Consider the following 18072-nt stretch of genomic DNA (forward strand, 5'->3'; position numbering starts at 1 on the left):
GTCTTCATGTTCCACAAGTGGTGCTCAAGTGTAATGCTGTATGTATGCCATAATGTCCCCAGGTCCCTCAGTGCTGACCACACATGCCTGCAGATGGTCTTCTCCTAACACACATCTCTTATTTTAACAGTATGTGGCTCAGATGCTCATCTATCCTCCACTGGCTGCTCAGCTCACTCAGCATGTTCACATTGCTCAGAGGACACTGCCTCCCTCACCTTTTCTAGGTGTGTTTGTCGGATAGGAATTTAGTTTATCAGATAGGACGGATAAAACTTCACTCCAGTACACACACAAACATGACCCTGCTCTGAATCCCCAGAGTTTCTGCGTGTGACAGTGGGGGAAAGTGAGGTTTGTCCATCTGTCATACTGGAAGTCCTCAGAGAGATGCCAGCGCCACAGCATGAAGAGTGTGTGCATTTTAGCGTGTGTGTTCATGTTTAGGGAAGTAATAGTAATATAGGAAGGTCGCCTCAATCAATCATTTATAAAACAGACGTAAGTACAAAAACACGTATAAGTAGTTATACTTTAAACCTTACTTTAATGTGGAAATGTTTTTATCTCTAAGCAAAGTCAATGTGACGTAAGAGATTTTCCTGCTGGTGATGTCTTAGTATTGCAGTTTGGGATGCATATTGTCCAAGGCTGTGGTGAACTTTGCATGAGCTCTATGAAGATTGTACATCAGCGACACACTCCTGCGTGATTGGCTTTTTTATCAACCCACTATTTAGTCCACCTAAAATGATGTGTTGTCTGGCTTCAATCTCCTCTGCCAGTATTGTGGTCTCGCCTTCCAAAAAGTCTGATTTTCTGTTTCTCTCATTCCCGACTTAACCCTCATCTGTGCTGACATTATATGAGGGAAAATCACAACGCATGTGCCGTCAGTTAAAATTAATTTGAGGTTGATAGATCACGTGCATAAGTTTCAAACAAGACTCTTAGCACATGCTTAAGCAAAGTTTCACAGGCTCAAGATCTTCTACCGATCGATTGTAGGCAGACCGTAAAAAATGATCTTAAGACTAAGTTCAAGTATAATCGAAGATGAAGCCCCAGGACTTTATCTCTCACTCTGCCCGTCTGCGTCCACTTCAAAATTTATACCATTGGTAAGAGCAATGACAATACGGTGATCAAATTGTTCGGAAAGCACACAAAACCCTCCAGAGAATGAACGTTGCTCTGTATTTCATGGTCCCCAATCAACTTTAGAAATGGCCGGCATCTAAGCCAAACTTGAACCTCCCTCCAGCCCAGCACCGACCCTGGGGAGACAGGGGTGATGTTGACCATGTGTCCTTCTGCTAACCATCTCATTGATGGACCCCACTACTGGGTAAAATAGTCGCCCCCCCCCTGCCTGAACCCCTAAACCCCCTTAACCCTTCCCTAAACCCTCTGTTGGCCCCCTGTTGTGCGTGCTCATTGGCTGACCGCCTTCAGGCGTCCCTTTTCCACGGGTCCATTGTTCGGCCCCATAAGCAGCTTTGTTTCTGCATGTGCAGCTGGGCTAGCCCGCGCAGCCATTAGCCACAACACGCTAAAGGGAGAGCGGGATAATATAATTACAAAACAAAAGTCAGGTGGCTCACGAGATCTGCCAGGAGGAGCCCATTTGGGGGAGATGCGAGGACACGCTGGCGGGTGGCCAGCTATAATTCGATTATGAAGTTGTGTGAGCGACAAAAGAAACAATTGAATCTTTTTTTTCTTTTATTTGCCCCACTGTGATTTAATTTGATTCCACCGGAGCTTTAAAAAAGAGGGCAGCGTGAAAAGAGAGAAGATTTACTCTTCTAATTTCTAGAGTCACCAGCTCAGAAAATGTAATATGGTCTGACAAAATAGTGAGAGAAATTCTTCCCCGGGCCGACGTTATTGTCATGTTGCTGCGACACTTTGACTGCATGTGAGGCCCAAATCAAATGAACCACTGAAGGCCACAGTTTTGCTGCGAACTGACTGGTCTTGTGCGCTTGTTTTGCATGAATGCACAGAGACTGGCGGACAATGGGATCAGTGGCAGATCCATCTCCTGTAATACTTTCTTCAAACAGGGCTGCAAGTGTGTCCCCCTGTTCTGTCGGGAGACCAGAATTTATCCTGTTAGTCACCCTAGATGAGTGAAAGAGTAAAATCAACCCCCATCCCAGCTGGACACACACACACACACACACACACACACACACAAGGATGCACCCATTCACACAGGCACATACACATACACATACACACACACATATACACACTCTTAACCCCACACTGGGGAGCTTTATGGACAGCTGATAAGAACAGGTTTAGCTGGTGGCTACTGTTTGAAGCAGGTCAAGCAGAACATGATCTGTTAATGTCTTTTTGTTTCTATAGTTCATACTGCAAAAGGCTGCATTTTGTTTTTTTTTGTTTTGTTGTTTTATGAGACAATAAGCGATTGTGTCAGATGCACACATGCTCTCACTACTGAAGGGTTGGTGTCAGTATTGTGCACGCTCGGGGTGTGTAAACGCCTATTTTTTTGCCCCATTAGGCACAGTTTGATCGTGCCCCTGGGAGAACGCCACATTCTCTTGCTCTGTAAGACGGCTCGGAAAGGTTACACTGCAGATTAATCCGCTGTCTGGTTTACTGTTTAACAAGTGTATATGTGTGTGTCAGTATGAGAAGATATATTCAGCTTTTATTGATACATCTTGGGAATGACAGTGACATTTATATCACCTCTTTGAACTTTTAATCTGAATATCATTCTTTGAAGCATTCATGCGGCTCCTCCGTGAGTTGCTTTTTGATTGCAGATGGCAGTTTCAGTTCCTGGGGGTTGCAGGAAAGGCGGAGCCGATGAACTTCTTCCCATTACCATAGAAAGAATTATTCCAGGTGTAGGTTTGGATAATGAGCTCCTTCCCTCCAAGGCTCAGACGACACCTGTGGATGAGGGACAATAAAAGGTCAGCCCAATCACAGGAATAAAAATGTTGGCATTATATGTTTCTGTAACCCACAGATACATTAGAATTGTACATTTTATTCTTCAACATTTCTACAATACGTGTCATATCACGTAGTTTACACATATACGAGCTGACTTTCATGTCAGGAGGAGGAGGGGATAGTGGTGATTGTGACAGCTCGCCAACATGGCTGCCAAGCAAGACACCGCCCGAAACACGATACGTTGAGACAACATTAAACTGAAAGTCGATTTTAAAGACTGAGTTAAAAAGATCTAAATCAGAAAAGAAAACATCCGTGGGTATACTCACTGTTTTCCAGGGCGAGTGATGTAGCAGAGGCTGTACATGGCAAAGTCAAATTCAGGACTGCAGCCAATGATGGCAGAGCCGACCTGCTTGAAATATCCGGCCCACATGAACTGCATCCCCATGACATCAGGGTAGGAAGTCCACTGAGAGCAGGTGAAAGATACAAGTCAATGCTACACATGTCACAGAATAAATCAAAGTGCTGAGGTCAGAACTGTGGATGCTTACAGGCCCGTTGAAGCTGTGGCTGTAGTAGTTCAGCTGTCCACTTTTCTCCAGAAGATAAAACTGGACCCAGTTGTGGAAACCAGACACCTTTCCCCCCTTCACCTCTCCTATTACAGAAAGTTCATTAATAATCACAAACAAAAACATGTGTGGTGTTTGATAGAAATCTGCTCCGTCCTCACCTGCAAAGATGTGTTCAAAGCCACTGGAGTCCTTCTTGTTGCTGCTGCGGGAGTACAGGCCAAACCACATCATCTTCAGGTCCTGGAGGAACTCAGCCTCAGATGCATATACACCTTAACATACAGAATAACATACACTTTAAGATCTGGAGGTTTACAGACATGAAGCAAATATACTCCTTGACCTTGAACAAGGTACTGGGTTCAAGCTGTGGCCCACAGCTCACTCTCAGTAACTCCAAAGCAACATCGTTGTGCTTGCATCTGTCACAGCATTATGGAAACTGTAGTTTCAAACTTAGAGCATGATTATCCCCCAAACCGGATGAAGACAAAGAATAAGAAGAGGACAGACTAAAATCCATTAAAGGACAAGTTCACCCAAAAATGAAAATGCAGTCATCACCTACTCCATACAGCTTTTACTGCGTAATCCAAGTCTCCAGAAGCCCTGAGATCCCACATTAATTTGAAAAGATTTTTACACCCTCAATGTGCGGTCAACATTGTTTACCAACTCCACGGGCTTGCGCTAATGCTTTTAGCTTAGCAGATACAGTGAAGATTTCAGCTCAGAAAAGGGTGTAAATAACGTCTTCTCAAATTACTTTATAATCTCAGGGCTTCTGTAGACTTGGATTACGCTGGGCAAGCTGTTTGGAGCCATTTTAAGGTTGTTGTTTTTTTCAGTTGTCTTTTTACGCTTTCAAACAAGTCCCCATCCACTTCAGTTGTTTAGGAGAATGCTATTTTGTGGTTTACAAGACTTCTCCTGTTTTGGGGGGCCCACAGTCTTTGACATCCTCTCCACTAGAGAACTTGCATTGCATGTATGTTGCACATACAGTAGATGTATTTACCCTTGGTGTAGAGGAAAGCAAACAGCTCTCTGCCAAGCTCAGTGTTGGACATGGTCTCCCTGACAAAGGTTTCCTGCTCAGCCAGCTGCTGAGAAGTGAAGTCCTCATTCTGACCAGTCATCCTGTTGTAGTTGTCCAGCACAGCCAGGAGAGCAGCGAAGGTGGGCTTGGAGAACAGAGCCTGCTCATCCAAGAATCGGAACAAGCTAGAAGCACATAAACAAAACACCAAATGAAACAGAGAAAGGGGGTAAATACATCAAGATCAAGAAGGAAAGATGGAGCCACTCAGAGGGAGAGAGAGAGCAGGGCTAAGACTCACCGTCCAGGGGAGAGGTCTGACTGGGAGCTGGTCTGAGAGTCGTGCACCAGAGCCTGAGGGTCAATGACCAACTCTGAGGCTGAAGCCTTGTTTGAGTCCAGAGCAAAGAGCGTCTCAGAGATGGCCTTGATCTCAGCATCAGTGATCACACCGCTGTCGCCTCCTCCAGTGCCTGTAGATCATTACAAAGACACAAAAACACACAGATCATGTCTTTATTTATTTTAAGGATTTATGCATTTCTGGAGCACATGTGGTGTTACCAGTGAAGGAAAGTTGCTGTTAGTCATATATTTTTATTAGAATAAGTGTTAAATAGCTCTGTGTTCCAACAGTAATCACTGTTATAGAGTGTTTGTCGGTAACCCAAATTGTCTGGTATCCCTGCCCACTTTATCCAATCAGGACAGAGAACTCCATTAAGAGGAGAGCAGGATCCTCCTGTTTGCTGCCATGTCTGGCGATTACCGCTCCGTGTTGCTGTGGTGACGTAGAGAGGAGGGAGGGAATTGCTAACTGCAAAATGGACAGGAAGTTAGCTAAAACGAGGACAATGCTTACAGCAGCTTTAAGTACAGATCTGAGGTACTTTACTTCCATTTAATGCTACTTTATACGTCTACTCCATTTACTCCAACGTGCTTTTAAGATTAAGATTTTATGTAACAAACTCTATAATCCAGCAATTAAATACGATGTTAAATACTATTAGAAGCTATAACATATTCTTATTTATGTATTATTAAACAACACTAGAGTATACAGGCTGCAATATTAAAAAATGCTGTTTACATCAGTAATAACTATATAAAACACATGAGTACTTCTGCTGTTCATACTTCAAATACATTTTGTTCACACATACTCGTATTTTTACTCGAGTAAAATTTTGAAAGCCAGACTTTCACTTGTCATGGAGTATATTTATGTATATTGCAGTATTGCTGCGTTTACTTAAGTTAAAGGGTCTGAATTGTTCCTCCACCACTGGGTATCACTGTACAAGAATGCAGCAGGTCCAATTGAAGGAGGTGAAACTAAACCCTTTTTGTTGTAAAGCACAACAGCGACACCTGCTGGTCATTAACTGGAAGAAGCTTCCACTAAGACAGGCGGCCACACAAGCAGTGTACTCAGGTCGTTTATTTAGGTTAAAGTATTATCAGCAAATGTACCTTTGTTTAGTTGTGCAGGAAATCAGCCCCTGCCATTGATATATTATATTTTGAAACAAATTACATTATTAATACTAACGCATCAATGTGTAATTAGCCTTTTATTGTTGCTGCTTGACGTGGAGATACATTTATGCCACGGTATACCTTGACAAAGCAATCTATATAGTTCAGTGGTTTAGTCCAGTGGTTCTCCAAAGGGTCACAAGATAAATCTGAGGGGTCGTGCATCTCATAGACATCTAATAGAGAAACTTTGCTTTTTCAGTGTCGTGGGGCTCAATGTTTGACTGCTGACTGCATAGATTCAGTGTCCACCGTGTGAAAGTGTGCAGCTGTCATAAGTAGACTAGCTGTCTACTAGAAGCTAGCAGACTAACAGTGGTGATACACTGTGTGGCACATGAGATGGGGTCAGCTACAGGTGACACATGGTAGAGGTCTTACTGTCACAGAGGTCTGCGTAGTCGCTGCAGCAGTTGTTGTACTGGGGGCACTTGGAGTTGCAGTGGCACTCATTCTGATTGTTGTACTTCTCACCACATCTGCCTTTACAGGATCTGGCTCCCTCTGGAAGGGAAAAGAAAGACATTTGCGATACCACATGGGTACATTTAAGATTTTCTACAGATTTTATAAACTAGAGTCACTCACCTTTACATGTGTCAATGTAGTCAGAGCAGCAGTCCTTGTAGCGCTCACAGGACGGGTTACACTGACAGGAGAATCTGTTGTCTGTCCCATAACCACAGCGACCCACACATGAGTCCAGGGAGTCTGAGAATCAGCAGGACAGATCGAGGTCTTCATGACATTGCATTGAAAGGCTATTCATAACTATGTAACACGGTTACACATACACCTGTAATAATAGGTTGTGGTGATAATAAAGCAGAGGAGGTGTCTTACTGCTGTATCCCTGGTGGAACAGGGTCACCCAAAGTGCGAGGACAGCGATGACCTTCATCTTGGCTCCACTGCAGCCTGAGAACAATGTGAACTGACTGTTATCATGGTCTCCCTTTTATAGCAAGTTTAACCTGACCAATCCAAACGCAATGCTCACATTAACCCAGCCCATAAGTCAGGATGTCCAGTGCTTCGTGTTGATCACGTCTCTTGGACATCTTGTGCTGTCAAATGCAACATTTTAACTTCTTGATTGTAGTCTTTATCAATGGTTGGCATGTTGTAGAACGGGACCTCTTAATGATTTTTATGAGGTGTTACTAAATCTTCTGTCCGTCTCTTCTTTGTGAAACGGCCCACCTGCTTGGCACACTGGTGGTGCTATAATTTCTCAGAATTAGATCTTATCAAGCTGTAAGCTGCAATAATAACGGCCATCTTTTTAACAATTGTATTAATTCTCTTTTTATACTATTGATATAACATCTATTAATAAATACAATGACTGTAACTATAAGTGTCTCCTTGAGCCTGTTGCATTTTAAGGCTATATTGTCTGGTACAGAATGAAATGTATAAAAAGTACATTTCCACTGGATGACCCTTCCTTAATTCTCCAGCCAAAGTGACCAGATGCTGTGTTTCACAGGGTTTATCTCAGATAGCTCAGAGTACTCAGAATAGCTCACCTGTCTCAGTGTTCCTGATCATGTGCATGTCTGGTGTTCCCACTGCAAATATTACACAGCACGCATGCATATAGATCTTTTCTTTAAGTTATGCAGAGAGTATACAGTAAAATCTATTTATACAGTCATTCTAACAGAAAATGTTTAAACATTTCACAATCACCTCTGTGTTGCTTAACGTCGGAGAGAAATCAACAGCAGAAGAGAACAGTGGTGTCGGAGTTTATCTTGGGAATTGCTGCGTTTCTGTCAGTTCACTTTAAATCACTTTCTGTCCATAAACATAATTCCACTAGAGAATTGTTAACAGTGTAGTGAACTACATAGTTAAAGTAGTATTTTAAATTTCTTTATTTTACCTTGCTGGTAATATGAGTAGATTAAAAGTTGCATCGTAATTCAAGCAGTTAAATCAAACTACTTTTTTCCATTTTATGTTGTTAACTAATGAAGCTACCAATATTGTTGGGCCTGACAGTCCTTGCAGAATAATGGAATATTTTATTCTATTTTATTTTGTTTTGCCTTAATAGTATGCAATAAAGTGGCATTTTTTGCAGGCATGTGACTATTTGTATTATTTTTTTAATAATAATGGTAATAATAATAATAATAATAGTATCACGTTGCCAATTTGATTTTTTTTTTTTTACAAAGTTGTTTAAAGTGCTGACTTGAAAAAGGAGGTTGCACTTCAATAACTCTCAATGGAGTGCTCAACAATGAGAGCTGTTTAGGATATATACACTCACAATGACACCAGATGGATTTAATGATAACTTCAGCCAGAAATGCATAAATCATTTAAACATGCTTTTAAAGTTGGGACTCTTTTTTGACATTTAGTTAATAATATTAATAGTGAATCAGTGATTGCCAGAAACAGAGTTTTGTGAGGCTTCATATTGTCCATACTGGGGTTAAAATTATATAAGTTATGTGTGAATGGTCCCTGTATCTTGAACCATGGGATAGGAAAGGTGATTGGTTTTCTAAATAATTGGGTCAAACTTCCAGCTGTGTTCTAGCTCTCTATTACTGAATTGAACCTGTATATTTCAAAGGCTCTGAAGAAGACTCTCTGTTGAAATGTGTAAGTGTTTATTGTTATGTTGATGAAGGTTCTCAGTCATCCAGGTCATGGTAAATCTAGGCGCTGTATCGTAGGCAACTGGACTTGTTTCAGTTTCTTGAAGACGTTTCACCTCTCATCCAAGAGGCTTCTTCAGTTCTAACGAAGTGGAGAGGAAGGCTTTTTAAACTCTGAGTTTTGGAGTCATTAGGGCCACTTGTGGGAAATTAAATTACAATATCTCCCTCTGACGTAAAAGTAGCGGAAGGAAATTACTAATTTTAAAGCACCTCAAATTTTAACAATATAGTACTTGATTAAATTTGCTTAGTTAAATTCCACCAGTGCTTGTGGGATCAGTAATTACATGATGCATTTTGATAACCTAAGTCTTTATTTAGTCTTCTACTTTTTGATTAATTTTCATAATCATAAAAACTGATGTTTGAGGAGATAATCTGTGAGGCAAATTCTCCTTGTTCAGGTAGAGAGTTGCTACTTCTCTAGACTCGGTGTGCTGAATCAGATCTCTTTGATACATGCAGCATGGAGAGAAGACCCACAGTTTTCTCTGCAGCCTTCCAGATGACTTAAATACAACAGAACAGTGGTTACATGTTTTATCAAAGTTGTTAATCAGCCCTTCCCCAGACAATGACCCCCTGATGTTTGTGTTGTCCATGCCTTCTCCAGGAGTGTCATCCCATCTACCATCCTGTTAACACCTCAGGGGGAGAGGAATGCCCCTCATATGACTTCCTCACCTGTTCTTACCCTGACAACTCCCACACCTTAGTGAAGGGGAACTCCCCTCTGCTCACATCCTGATATGTTCTCGACCATACATTGATTCCTGAATCCAAAACTGTTTAATTCCAACAAATCATCATGAAATCATCATGAAATGACAGAATATATACATGTACCACCTCAGTCTCTAAAGAGAGGTCAGTTATCTGGATAAGGCTTCACAGACGCAGCTGTACTCCCGTCCTGTAGAGGGCGCTGAGCCGTGACAAGTGACTCTACATGTTTTTACCCTCCGCGGCTTCCTTACCCAGCGTGGATGTCAATGACATTCTGAGCTTTCATAAGTCAGTCCGCTTGTACCGGCTGTAAAGATGTCGTTAAGCTTTTTATTCAGAACTGTTACAAGAGATGTTGCAAAGGTGAGCATGCTGAGTTTTACATGTGTTCATATGTTTAATATTTTACCCAGAGCTTTAGCTGTTACGAGCTGGTTTGTCAGTTAGCTTCCCTACTACCAGCTAACGTTACTTGGCCAGTTTCAATGAGTTACTTTGCTAATTCCTTCTTATTTCATGTTGAATATATATCGCTTTGGCTTTATATATATGTAGAATATTGTATTCAAAATGGCATTTGTGTGTGCCTAAAGAGTGTATTACAGACAGAGTAAGCCTGTCCTCTGGGCTTTTTGAAGTTGTAATACACACTGTATGTCACAGCTCCTCCCCTCTGTCATCCTCAGGTCAGCATTTGCCAGCATGTACAGTCGTTACACACAGGTTGTCAGCTACTGGCAACCGAGAAAGCCCTCCTGATGAAACTGCGGAAAACCACTGGCTACACTTTCATTAACTGCAAGAAAGCCCTGGAGAAGTTTGATAATGACATAGCACAGGTAAACCCCTCTCTAAACAGCAATATGTGTAAACAGCTTTGGTGACTACTAACTGTGTGTTTATTTGATGATACTTTCTGAATTTTCAGGCAGAGAGCTGGCTACATGAGCAGGCCCAGAAGGAGGGCTGGAGCAAAGCAAACAAGCTGGAGGGTCGCAAAGCCAAAGAGGGTCTGATCGGCCTGTTTGTAGGAGACAAAACAGCAGTCATGGTGGAGGTAAGGCCTGTGGCGCAGGGATTAATTACCAGCATCATGGTTTCAGTACGTCCCTTCCCAGTTTGTTGAACATGATGACATTCAACAAGTTCATTTTACTTTCTTCGTCTCTGTCTGATGCAGGTTAACTGTGAGACAGATTTTGTCGCCCGCAATGAGAAGTTCCAGCAGCTGGTTAAGGACGTTGCATTCGCCACTTTGGCTCACCATCGGAGTAAAAGCCAAAGCCAGACAGGATATTTGAAGGTAAAGCTCCATACTGAGAGCGGGTTGTACTGGGGACAACTTCTGTTCAGTATACACATAAAGTTGCCTGCTGCAGTGATGTGTGGATATTATCTTGTCTTGACAACAGTTTTCTTTTCCAGTGCAGCCAACTTAATATGATATGCCTTATTGAATAAACATGTTTTGAGATGTGACAGTAGGGAAGAGGTCAACTGTAAATGATAAAAGTAATTATGGTTGACTTCCATGTAGCTGCATCAGTTTTAGCATCCTGGTATCATGAATGCTGGCTCACTGTCACGGCTAAGAACACAATAGAGTCATCGTTAATGACAGTAAAGTAACATCTGTGCTTTTCCAACCTGCTTTTGCCATCTGTGCCTTTTAATTATACAGTAGCAGGGGTAACCCCCACATTGCAGTGGACAGTCAACTACTAACCTCAGACTTTGTTGATCAGGCTGTAACACTTATTATTTTTGATTATCTTTTACATTATTAGAACTTGTTTTGTTTCCATCATCAGTGATTTGCATCTTTCTGCTCAGGCTGGGTTAGTCATCAGACGTGCACAAACTTAATGCATTCAACATTAATCTAAGCTGGACAAGTGAATGTGGTGAAAGTAGTCTGAACACATGCACTCTTAATGAAGGAAGGGTTCAAGTAAATCCATATTTACAGCATATGGCTAACACACAGGGGTGCTAATTGTGGTCATGCTAAACTGACGATGAAACCAAAGTGTATGATTTTGTGGAGATAAATTTAAATGTTACAAATTAGAGCTTTCCATTGTCTACTGTGTATGACATCGTGTTGAAGTGTGATTGGATAACAGCATGATGCTTTTTAGAAAACCTGAGACACTAGGTACTTTGACATTAATGGCTTTTCCACACTTTTTCAAGAGAGAGATCAGACTTCTGACATCTGTGAAATATAGCTTGGGACCTGTTTCCTTTGCTCTGCTTTGACTCTGCTAACACACTACATTTGTTTTCAGAGCGTCCTGGCAGGTGAAGAATTAAACAAACTGAGTGTGGCTGAAGGAGCTTCGCTAGCTGACCAGGTGGCTCTCACAATAGGTCAGTGGGAAAAGGTTTATTTTTTACCTTAAGTGACAACACCATTTATCTCTACAGAATACACATTTACAAAACAAATCAAGACAAATGAAAATACAAAAATCTAATAACTGTGTTAGAGGCAGACATTTATAATTATTTAAATATTTAATAGAAATATCATTTAAGTCTTCAGTTGAGTCATGACCTCACATGTACAATTTTCTTCTTTGTAAGCGCTCCAATATTTTATTAAAGTACTAGATGTAATGAAACAACACATCATTATGTCACAGGGGACTAAAACAGCTACAGTACCCCGAAGAAGTGGTAATTCCACACAATGTTATTTACTGTAAATTGACCCAAGTGATTATGCTACATATACACGGACATACTGTGTACATATTAAGACAACCTGTAGATCTGACTGATGACATCTGAAGACTGGATGTTACTCATTCTCAATCACTGTAATTTTAATAATGACAGTGTATCAGAAACACTGTGAAAACAATGTGAAAGGAGTAGCTCCTACTGATAAACCTACAGAGAACAATCCCCCAAATCAGCAGCTCCTCTTGGCTTTAAAGCGGGTTTCAGCTCATTGTTTAGCTCTCTGGCTCGTACCTTTTATTATTTTGATTCACCCTCACTGCTGTCCTTGCACTGTTTTCAGCTGCAGCAGGCCACTAAAACAGCTAAAAAGCTCTAAAGAGCTACTTTACACAACCTGCTCATCACCAGACAACAGTCAGACACTGTTGGAGACAAGCTGGTGGAGCACTTAGCTGCTAAAGAGTCAGATGTTTCCCTCAGAGACCAAAGACGGAGTTGAAACAGAGTAAGTATTTTGACTTACATTAATCAGGAACGAAGTTCAGCAGTATCACCTTAAAAGATGATATGCAAGTGTGTTTTTTTCTTTTTCTTTTTGTTTTTTCACTGCCTCTAGTGGTCATAAGGTTAATACACTTGATGGCAACGTCATCAAATACTGACATTGCCATGTGGCATCAAATTGTACAAAGTGATGTCACTTGACGGCACAAAAAGAAAGGAGAGCAAACAAAAATTAATCTTGTACCAGGAATAAACTGTAAACAGGTAACCGGGTAACCTAATACTTGAGAAAGGAGGGTTAAAAACTAATAATTCAGACCTACAAAAGATTTTTTTTACCATCTTTAAAATGAGGCATGTTTGACTAAAATCATGTAATTGTACCATTTATCGATAAATCTGTTTTTTTATTCCCAGGTCGCCTCGGTGAGAACATGTCAGTGAGGCGTGCAGTGACTGTGGGCGTCCCTGCTGAGTGGAACATCGGCTCGTATGTTCACGGTGGTGTGAGTGGCCAGACTGAGGTGGCCATGGGTCGGTACGGCGCCCTGGTTGTATTTCAAGGTGGAAAGGAGGGAGAACAGGAAGTTCTAGGACGTAAACTGGGGCAGCATATAGTGGGCGAGGCCCCGGTGTCGCTGGGCAACATGGATGACCTGCCCTGCGGTGAAAGTGAGACACGCCTGCTGCCTCAGACCTTCCTGGGAGACCCCAGCAGGACTGTGGCTCAGTTCCTCAGTGGTCAGCAGGCTCGAGTGTTGGACTTTGTCCGGTTTCATTGTGGCGAGGCAGACAGGGAAGAAGCAAAATGAGAGGAGAGAAATAATTTATCTAACTGGATTCGTCATGTGTCTTTATTTCATATGAAGATGAAAGGAAACTACCCATTTATTCTGGAACATAGAGACTATCACACAGTGTCATTATGAAATTGAAAGTTGTATATGTGGGCCTACCAGCACTGGTGCCAGATCAAATTACCAATCCAACAATAAAAAGTGTTTTGTTCATGAAATCTTTGCTTGTATTATTTTTTGTATATGCTACTCAGTACTTTGAATTATTACTGCTAGATTAAGTCTTTTGGACAGCTGTATTTTTTATTAAATCAGTTGGTTATTTTGAAATATTGTTTTGTACATATGAACATCCTCTTAATCAGGTAACCCACTGTAATATGCTAATCTATTGTCACAATTTTTCATTTTCTGTCATGTTTTCCTTTCAGTAAATGTATTTACATATGAGGTCTAATGGAGGAACATTGTCATGTCTATATGTGACTTGACTTTTGCCAACCTGATAACCATTCTCCCAAGACATTGTGCATAATGCAAGGGGGAAAATATATAAATATATAGTTTCAAACTATACCATAGATTGTGTTTGTTGAATAATTCAATTTAAATTACCTGAGTGTTAAGTAAATTACATGATTACTGTCGAGCCTACGAATTAAAACTATAATTATTATTATTTTTAGTAGAGGATATCCTTTTTAATGCTTTCACTACGATAATACTATAATTATTCATAATTAAATCACGAGACTAGAGGTGTGTGTGTGTGTGTGTGTGTGTGTCCTGAAGCTGCAGCTGCACCTCTGCAAACCTGCGATGCCTGCGTGAAATGGAGCCCTGTGATTGGCTGTTGCTATACAAGCTGCGGTGACATCATCAGTGATGTGCTGAAGCCGGAGCTAGTCTCCTGTTAGCCGAGTGAGGATACGAGACGCTCGTCTGTCTGTCATCAAACCAAACAGACATCATGGTAAGAAAAGATAAAGTTTAATCTGTTGATAGCGCTACTTTTGATTGATTTGTAATCAATAGCACTGCCTTGTTCTTCATCTGAAGACTGTGAACGCATCTTTAACCCAGTTCAGCTAGCTGCGTATCTCTGCTGGCCTGCTTCACTCCTTCTAGCTAGCTTCAGCCTTAAGCCTTTAGCCGCAATCCTTTTTCTGACTGTATGTTTGAGCTGCTGGAGGGTCAGGCTCACTAATGCCAAGCTGTTAACCGTCTGCTTCATCTAACTGTCCTTCCTCTGTGCATTTGAACCCTGCCTCAACCAGTCTGACTTCACAGAGGACCAGATCATGGGTGAGTGCACATCTGAACAGCAAAAGGGATTTCCCTTTTAATGTCAGCATCATATAATCGTCGTAATTTACCTGTTTGAAACAGCCTTATGATGGTTACTATGACCCTGTAGCTCGGATATTGTCTCTGCAAACAACTGGATCTCCTCAGGTAACTCAGCTGAGCTACACTAGACTTAACCTCTTCTAGCTGTGTGAGGCTCAGAGTTGCTGTGTTCAGTGCTTGCTGTGCCACATAAAGCTGTACTAACCTGCAGTAAACAACTAGTAAAGCATGTTGGTGTTTGTGCATGTTGATGCTGAGATGCTCCTCTTTAAATGTCAGGGTGTGGGCCCACACCTCACCTTCCTGGTTTACTTACAAGCGTGGCAAAAAACACTGAAACTATTCTTTTGTACCTCTCATTAAACAGCCACAGATTGTTAGAGCAGATACTGTACATGGATGAAAGACAGCAGCTACTATGTGGTGTTGCTTAACATGACAGAAGTCTTGTTGGATTTGGAAATAACTTGTGGTGTAAAGGAATTTGCTCCAACCACCCCCACCTACTGATGAAGACTGGATTAGCTGCAGGCGATGAGGGGTTTTGATGATAATGTGTTCAAGCAAAACACAGTAAAACTCATCTGATGTGTAGTTTTTATTGTTTTCATAGCTATTTTCTGTTTTAACTCTATTCAGCCTCAGTGTTTGCATTGTACAGCATCTTGTAACTCTTTACTTCTAAGGTGCTCTACAAATAAAGTTTATTTTTATCGTTAATATAAAGGATATGGGCCTGTGCATATAATCATGCAGATGCAGTTAATGGCTCTAGTCAATATCACCAATGCAACTGCACAAAGATGGTTTTGTTTGCTTTTGTCAGATGAGTATCAGCAGACAGGATACCTACTGTACCTATATGTCAGGCGCTGCTCCACCCATGAGACTAATTTGCATGCATCTTCTGTCAAAACAATTTATGCATCACTAGGGTCAGCTGTTCGACTACCAAAAATAATGTGTTCACTAAAATTACACATGAAGCTCTAGATGAAGCCATTCTGTTTTTTGCACAAAAGTTTTCTTTTGTATCCGAAGTTTTCTGAGCAGTTTGTAGTAAGCTAATTTTCTGTTCCACCTCTCTGTCTCCATGTTAGAGTTTAAGGAGGCTTTCCTTTTGTTTGACCGGACTGGTGAGGGGAAGATCACCTACAGCCAGTGTGGTGATGTCATGCGGGCCCTCGGACAGAACCCCGTCAATGCCGAGGTGCTCAAGGTCCTGGGAAACCCCAAGTTAGAAGGTAAGCCTCTGATAAAAGCTGTACAAGTCCTCTAAGATGTGGATCTTAAGTGTGTACTGTTTGTATTTTTTAAATTAATGCTAGTATTAGGATTTTAGAGTTCCTCTAATCTTTTTCTGAACCAGGTATTAATGCTTATTTGTGCAGTTGGTTGTAGGATAGAGAAAGGAATCAGCCCTGAACCATAGCATGATTTTTCAACAGGCATTTGAACCTGTACACAAAGTACATCTTATTCTACACTGTGTTATAGACTCATCATGAACTTCCAAATAAATGGGCATTCAGCCTAAAACTCTGATACTGTGAAAACCGCATTTGTTCTTCTATTATCTGTTAATCTGCTATTAATTCACCTGCAGAGATGAACTACAAGATGTTGGACTTCGAGCAGTTCCTGCCCATGCTGCAGGCCATTGCTAAGAACAAGGACCAGGGCTCCTTTGAAGATATCGTCGAGGGTCTGCGTGTCTTTGACAAAGAGGGAAACGGTACAGTGATGGGAGCTGAGCTACGTCATGTTCTCACTACACTAGGTAATCCACAAAAACCTGAGAAGCACAAAGATTTGTCATTAATGCTCATACAGTAATAACAGCTGACCAAGCTGCATCTTAAAACACTAACTCATTCTTCGTTGTGTTCCAGGTGAAAAAATGACAGAGGAGGAGGTGGAGACACTTTTAGCGGGACATGAAGATGCCAATGGCTGCATTAACTATGAAGGTAGAACTGCACACTATACAGAAAGACCTACTCAGACGCCTCAAAGCTAAACAACAAAACCAGTTGGAGTCACTGTGTCTTTGCATTACATGCAGACTGACCCGGTGTTCTTGTCTCACAGCCTTTATCCGCCGCATCATTTAGGGTATGCGCAAACCCCTGCAGCATAGCAATTAAAGTATCTTTCTTAGATTCAAAGGATGTTTGGTTGACTTCCAACAACAGCTGTGTAAGTCGGCTAGAGTCACATAATCATGCTAACAGTGACAGCCAAACAGAGGAAGAAAATATAACACCATAACCAGAGCAGTAAATGGATGCAGCTTGGTTAAGTTCATTCAAAAATGGAGCTCCTTCCAAAAAAAAAGTGTTGTCGTTCTCTTGTCTTTAATTTTCTGTCTCCCCTGCATGTCTCCTCCTTTGTGTGACTTCCTTCAGATTTAGTGCTGACGTTGTGTTCCTCCTCTTCTCTCTCTCAACAGAGCTCGTCCGGATGGTGATGAGCGGTTGAGGATCTCAGAAACACACTTCCAGCTTTAATTTTATTCCTAAATATTTTTGTATTGTTTGTCTCATCTTGCCCTTCCATCCATGTCACCCTACCTCCAACAAGTCTGTGTTTTCTTTTCCTTTAACATCTTTATTTTATTTCAAAAGTGCCTTTTCTGTCTAATGTGAAGAAACACTTTCATCTCATTTTCCAAACATCGTTCAGCCTCGCAGTGACAATTAGCAGTAACATTCCCCTCAATGATTACACCTGTTCATCTTTGTAAATCAGCTCATCAGTCTTGTTGTTTTTCTTCATTTGGATGGATATGATAACGTGACATGTTACATTTAACAGTATTGAATAAAAATCCTGCTTTCCAAAATGTCTTTCAGCCTGTGAGTCTCCTGCTTACATCAATATCTGAGTAAAACATGGAGAAATAGTAGAGAAATTGTATTAGTGGTTAAGTAATGTGAAAATTAAAATCACATTTTATTTGTAATAATAATGAACTATGTGAAATCCAATGCAGTTTCCTTTATATCAAAGGAAAATTGTGTTTAGATAATAAAACAGAAGACTTTACCTGTTGTGTTAAAATTGAATTTGAAATTAAATGTAAAGGGATTCTTTAAATGCAATGATTTCAATCAATAAAATCCTTTTTATGAATAGTTTCAAATAAATCTGAACTCAAGGTCCACTTACCTGCGTGTTCTGGAGCTTTTGATCAAAAAAAGACATCTTAA

General features: G+C 41.0%; 3 protein-coding genes across 3 annotated transcripts; 2 read left to right on the forward strand and 1 right to left on the reverse strand.

Annotated features, from left to right (window-relative positions):
- Window positions 1-2719: 2719 nt before the first annotated feature.
- Window positions 2720-7014, reverse strand: endou (endonuclease, polyU-specific). Its single transcript, XM_084348100.1, has 9 exons — window positions 6952-7014; window positions 6697-6819; window positions 6490-6612; window positions 4868-5039; window positions 4546-4751; window positions 3686-3799; window positions 3504-3610; window positions 3276-3418; window positions 2720-2937 (listed from the first exon to the last, which is right to left on the reverse strand). The coding sequence occupies exons 1-9, from the start codon at window positions 7007-7009 to the stop codon at window positions 2817-2819; spliced, it is 1167 nt and encodes a 388-aa protein (XP_084204226.1). The 5' UTR covers window positions 7010-7014; the 3' UTR covers window positions 2720-2816.
- A 2745-nt stretch (window positions 7015-9759) lies between these two features.
- Window positions 9760-13728, forward strand: tsfm (Ts translation elongation factor, mitochondrial). Its single transcript, XM_084348102.1, has 6 exons — window positions 9760-9881; window positions 10205-10357; window positions 10447-10575; window positions 10699-10821; window positions 11810-11891; window positions 13131-13728. The coding sequence occupies exons 1-6, from the start codon at window positions 9834-9836 to the stop codon at window positions 13523-13525; spliced, it is 930 nt and encodes a 309-aa protein (XP_084204228.1). The 5' UTR covers window positions 9760-9833; the 3' UTR covers window positions 13526-13728.
- A 656-nt stretch (window positions 13729-14384) lies between these two features.
- On the forward strand, window positions 14385-17709 carry myl6 (myosin, light chain 6, alkali, smooth muscle and non-muscle). Its single transcript, XM_084348105.1, has 6 exons — window positions 14385-14483; window positions 14788-14815; window positions 15961-16104; window positions 16467-16640; window positions 16753-16830; window positions 17313-17709. Exons 1-6 carry the CDS (start codon window positions 14481-14483, stop codon window positions 17339-17341), a joined length of 456 nt encoding a protein of 151 aa, XP_084204231.1. The 5' UTR covers window positions 14385-14480; the 3' UTR covers window positions 17342-17709.
- Window positions 17710-18072: the final 363 nt, after the last annotated feature.

Source organism: Pagrus pagrus, assembly GCF_965226575.1.
Source record: "Pagrus pagrus genome assembly, chromosome: 3".
NCBI lineage: Eukaryota > Metazoa > Chordata > Actinopteri > Spariformes > Sparidae > Pagrus > Pagrus pagrus.

Coding starts and splice junctions, on each gene's coding strand:
- endou (XM_084348100.1), bottom strand. CDS start 7,009: ATGAAGGTCATCGCTGTCCTCGCACTTTGGGTGACCCTGTTCCACCAG. Junction 6,820..6,951: donor GTTCCACCAGGGATACAGCA/GTAAGACACCTC, acceptor GCTGATTCTCAG/ACTCCCTGGACTCATGTGTG. Junction 2,938..3,275: donor ATCACTCGCCCTGGAAAACA/GTGAGTATACCC, acceptor CCTCATCCACAG/GTGTCGTCTGAGCCTTGGAG.
- tsfm (XM_084348102.1), top strand. CDS start 9,834: ATGTCGTTAAGCTTTTTATTCAGAACTGTTACAAGAGATGTTGCAAAG. Junction 10,358..10,446: donor TTGATAATGACATAGCACAG/GTAAACCCCTCT, acceptor CTGAATTTTCAG/GCAGAGAGCTGGCTACATGA. Junction 10,822..11,809: donor GCCAGACAGGATATTTGAAG/GTAAAGCTCCAT, acceptor ATTTGTTTTCAG/AGCGTCCTGGCAGGTGAAGA.
- myl6 (XM_084348105.1), top strand. Junction 16,105..16,466: donor GGGAAACCCCAAGTTAGAAG/GTAAGCCTCTGA, acceptor ATTCACCTGCAG/AGATGAACTACAAGATGTTG. Junction 16,831..17,312: donor TGGCTGCATTAACTATGAAG/GTAGAACTGCAC, acceptor CTCTCTCAACAG/AGCTCGTCCGGATGGTGATG.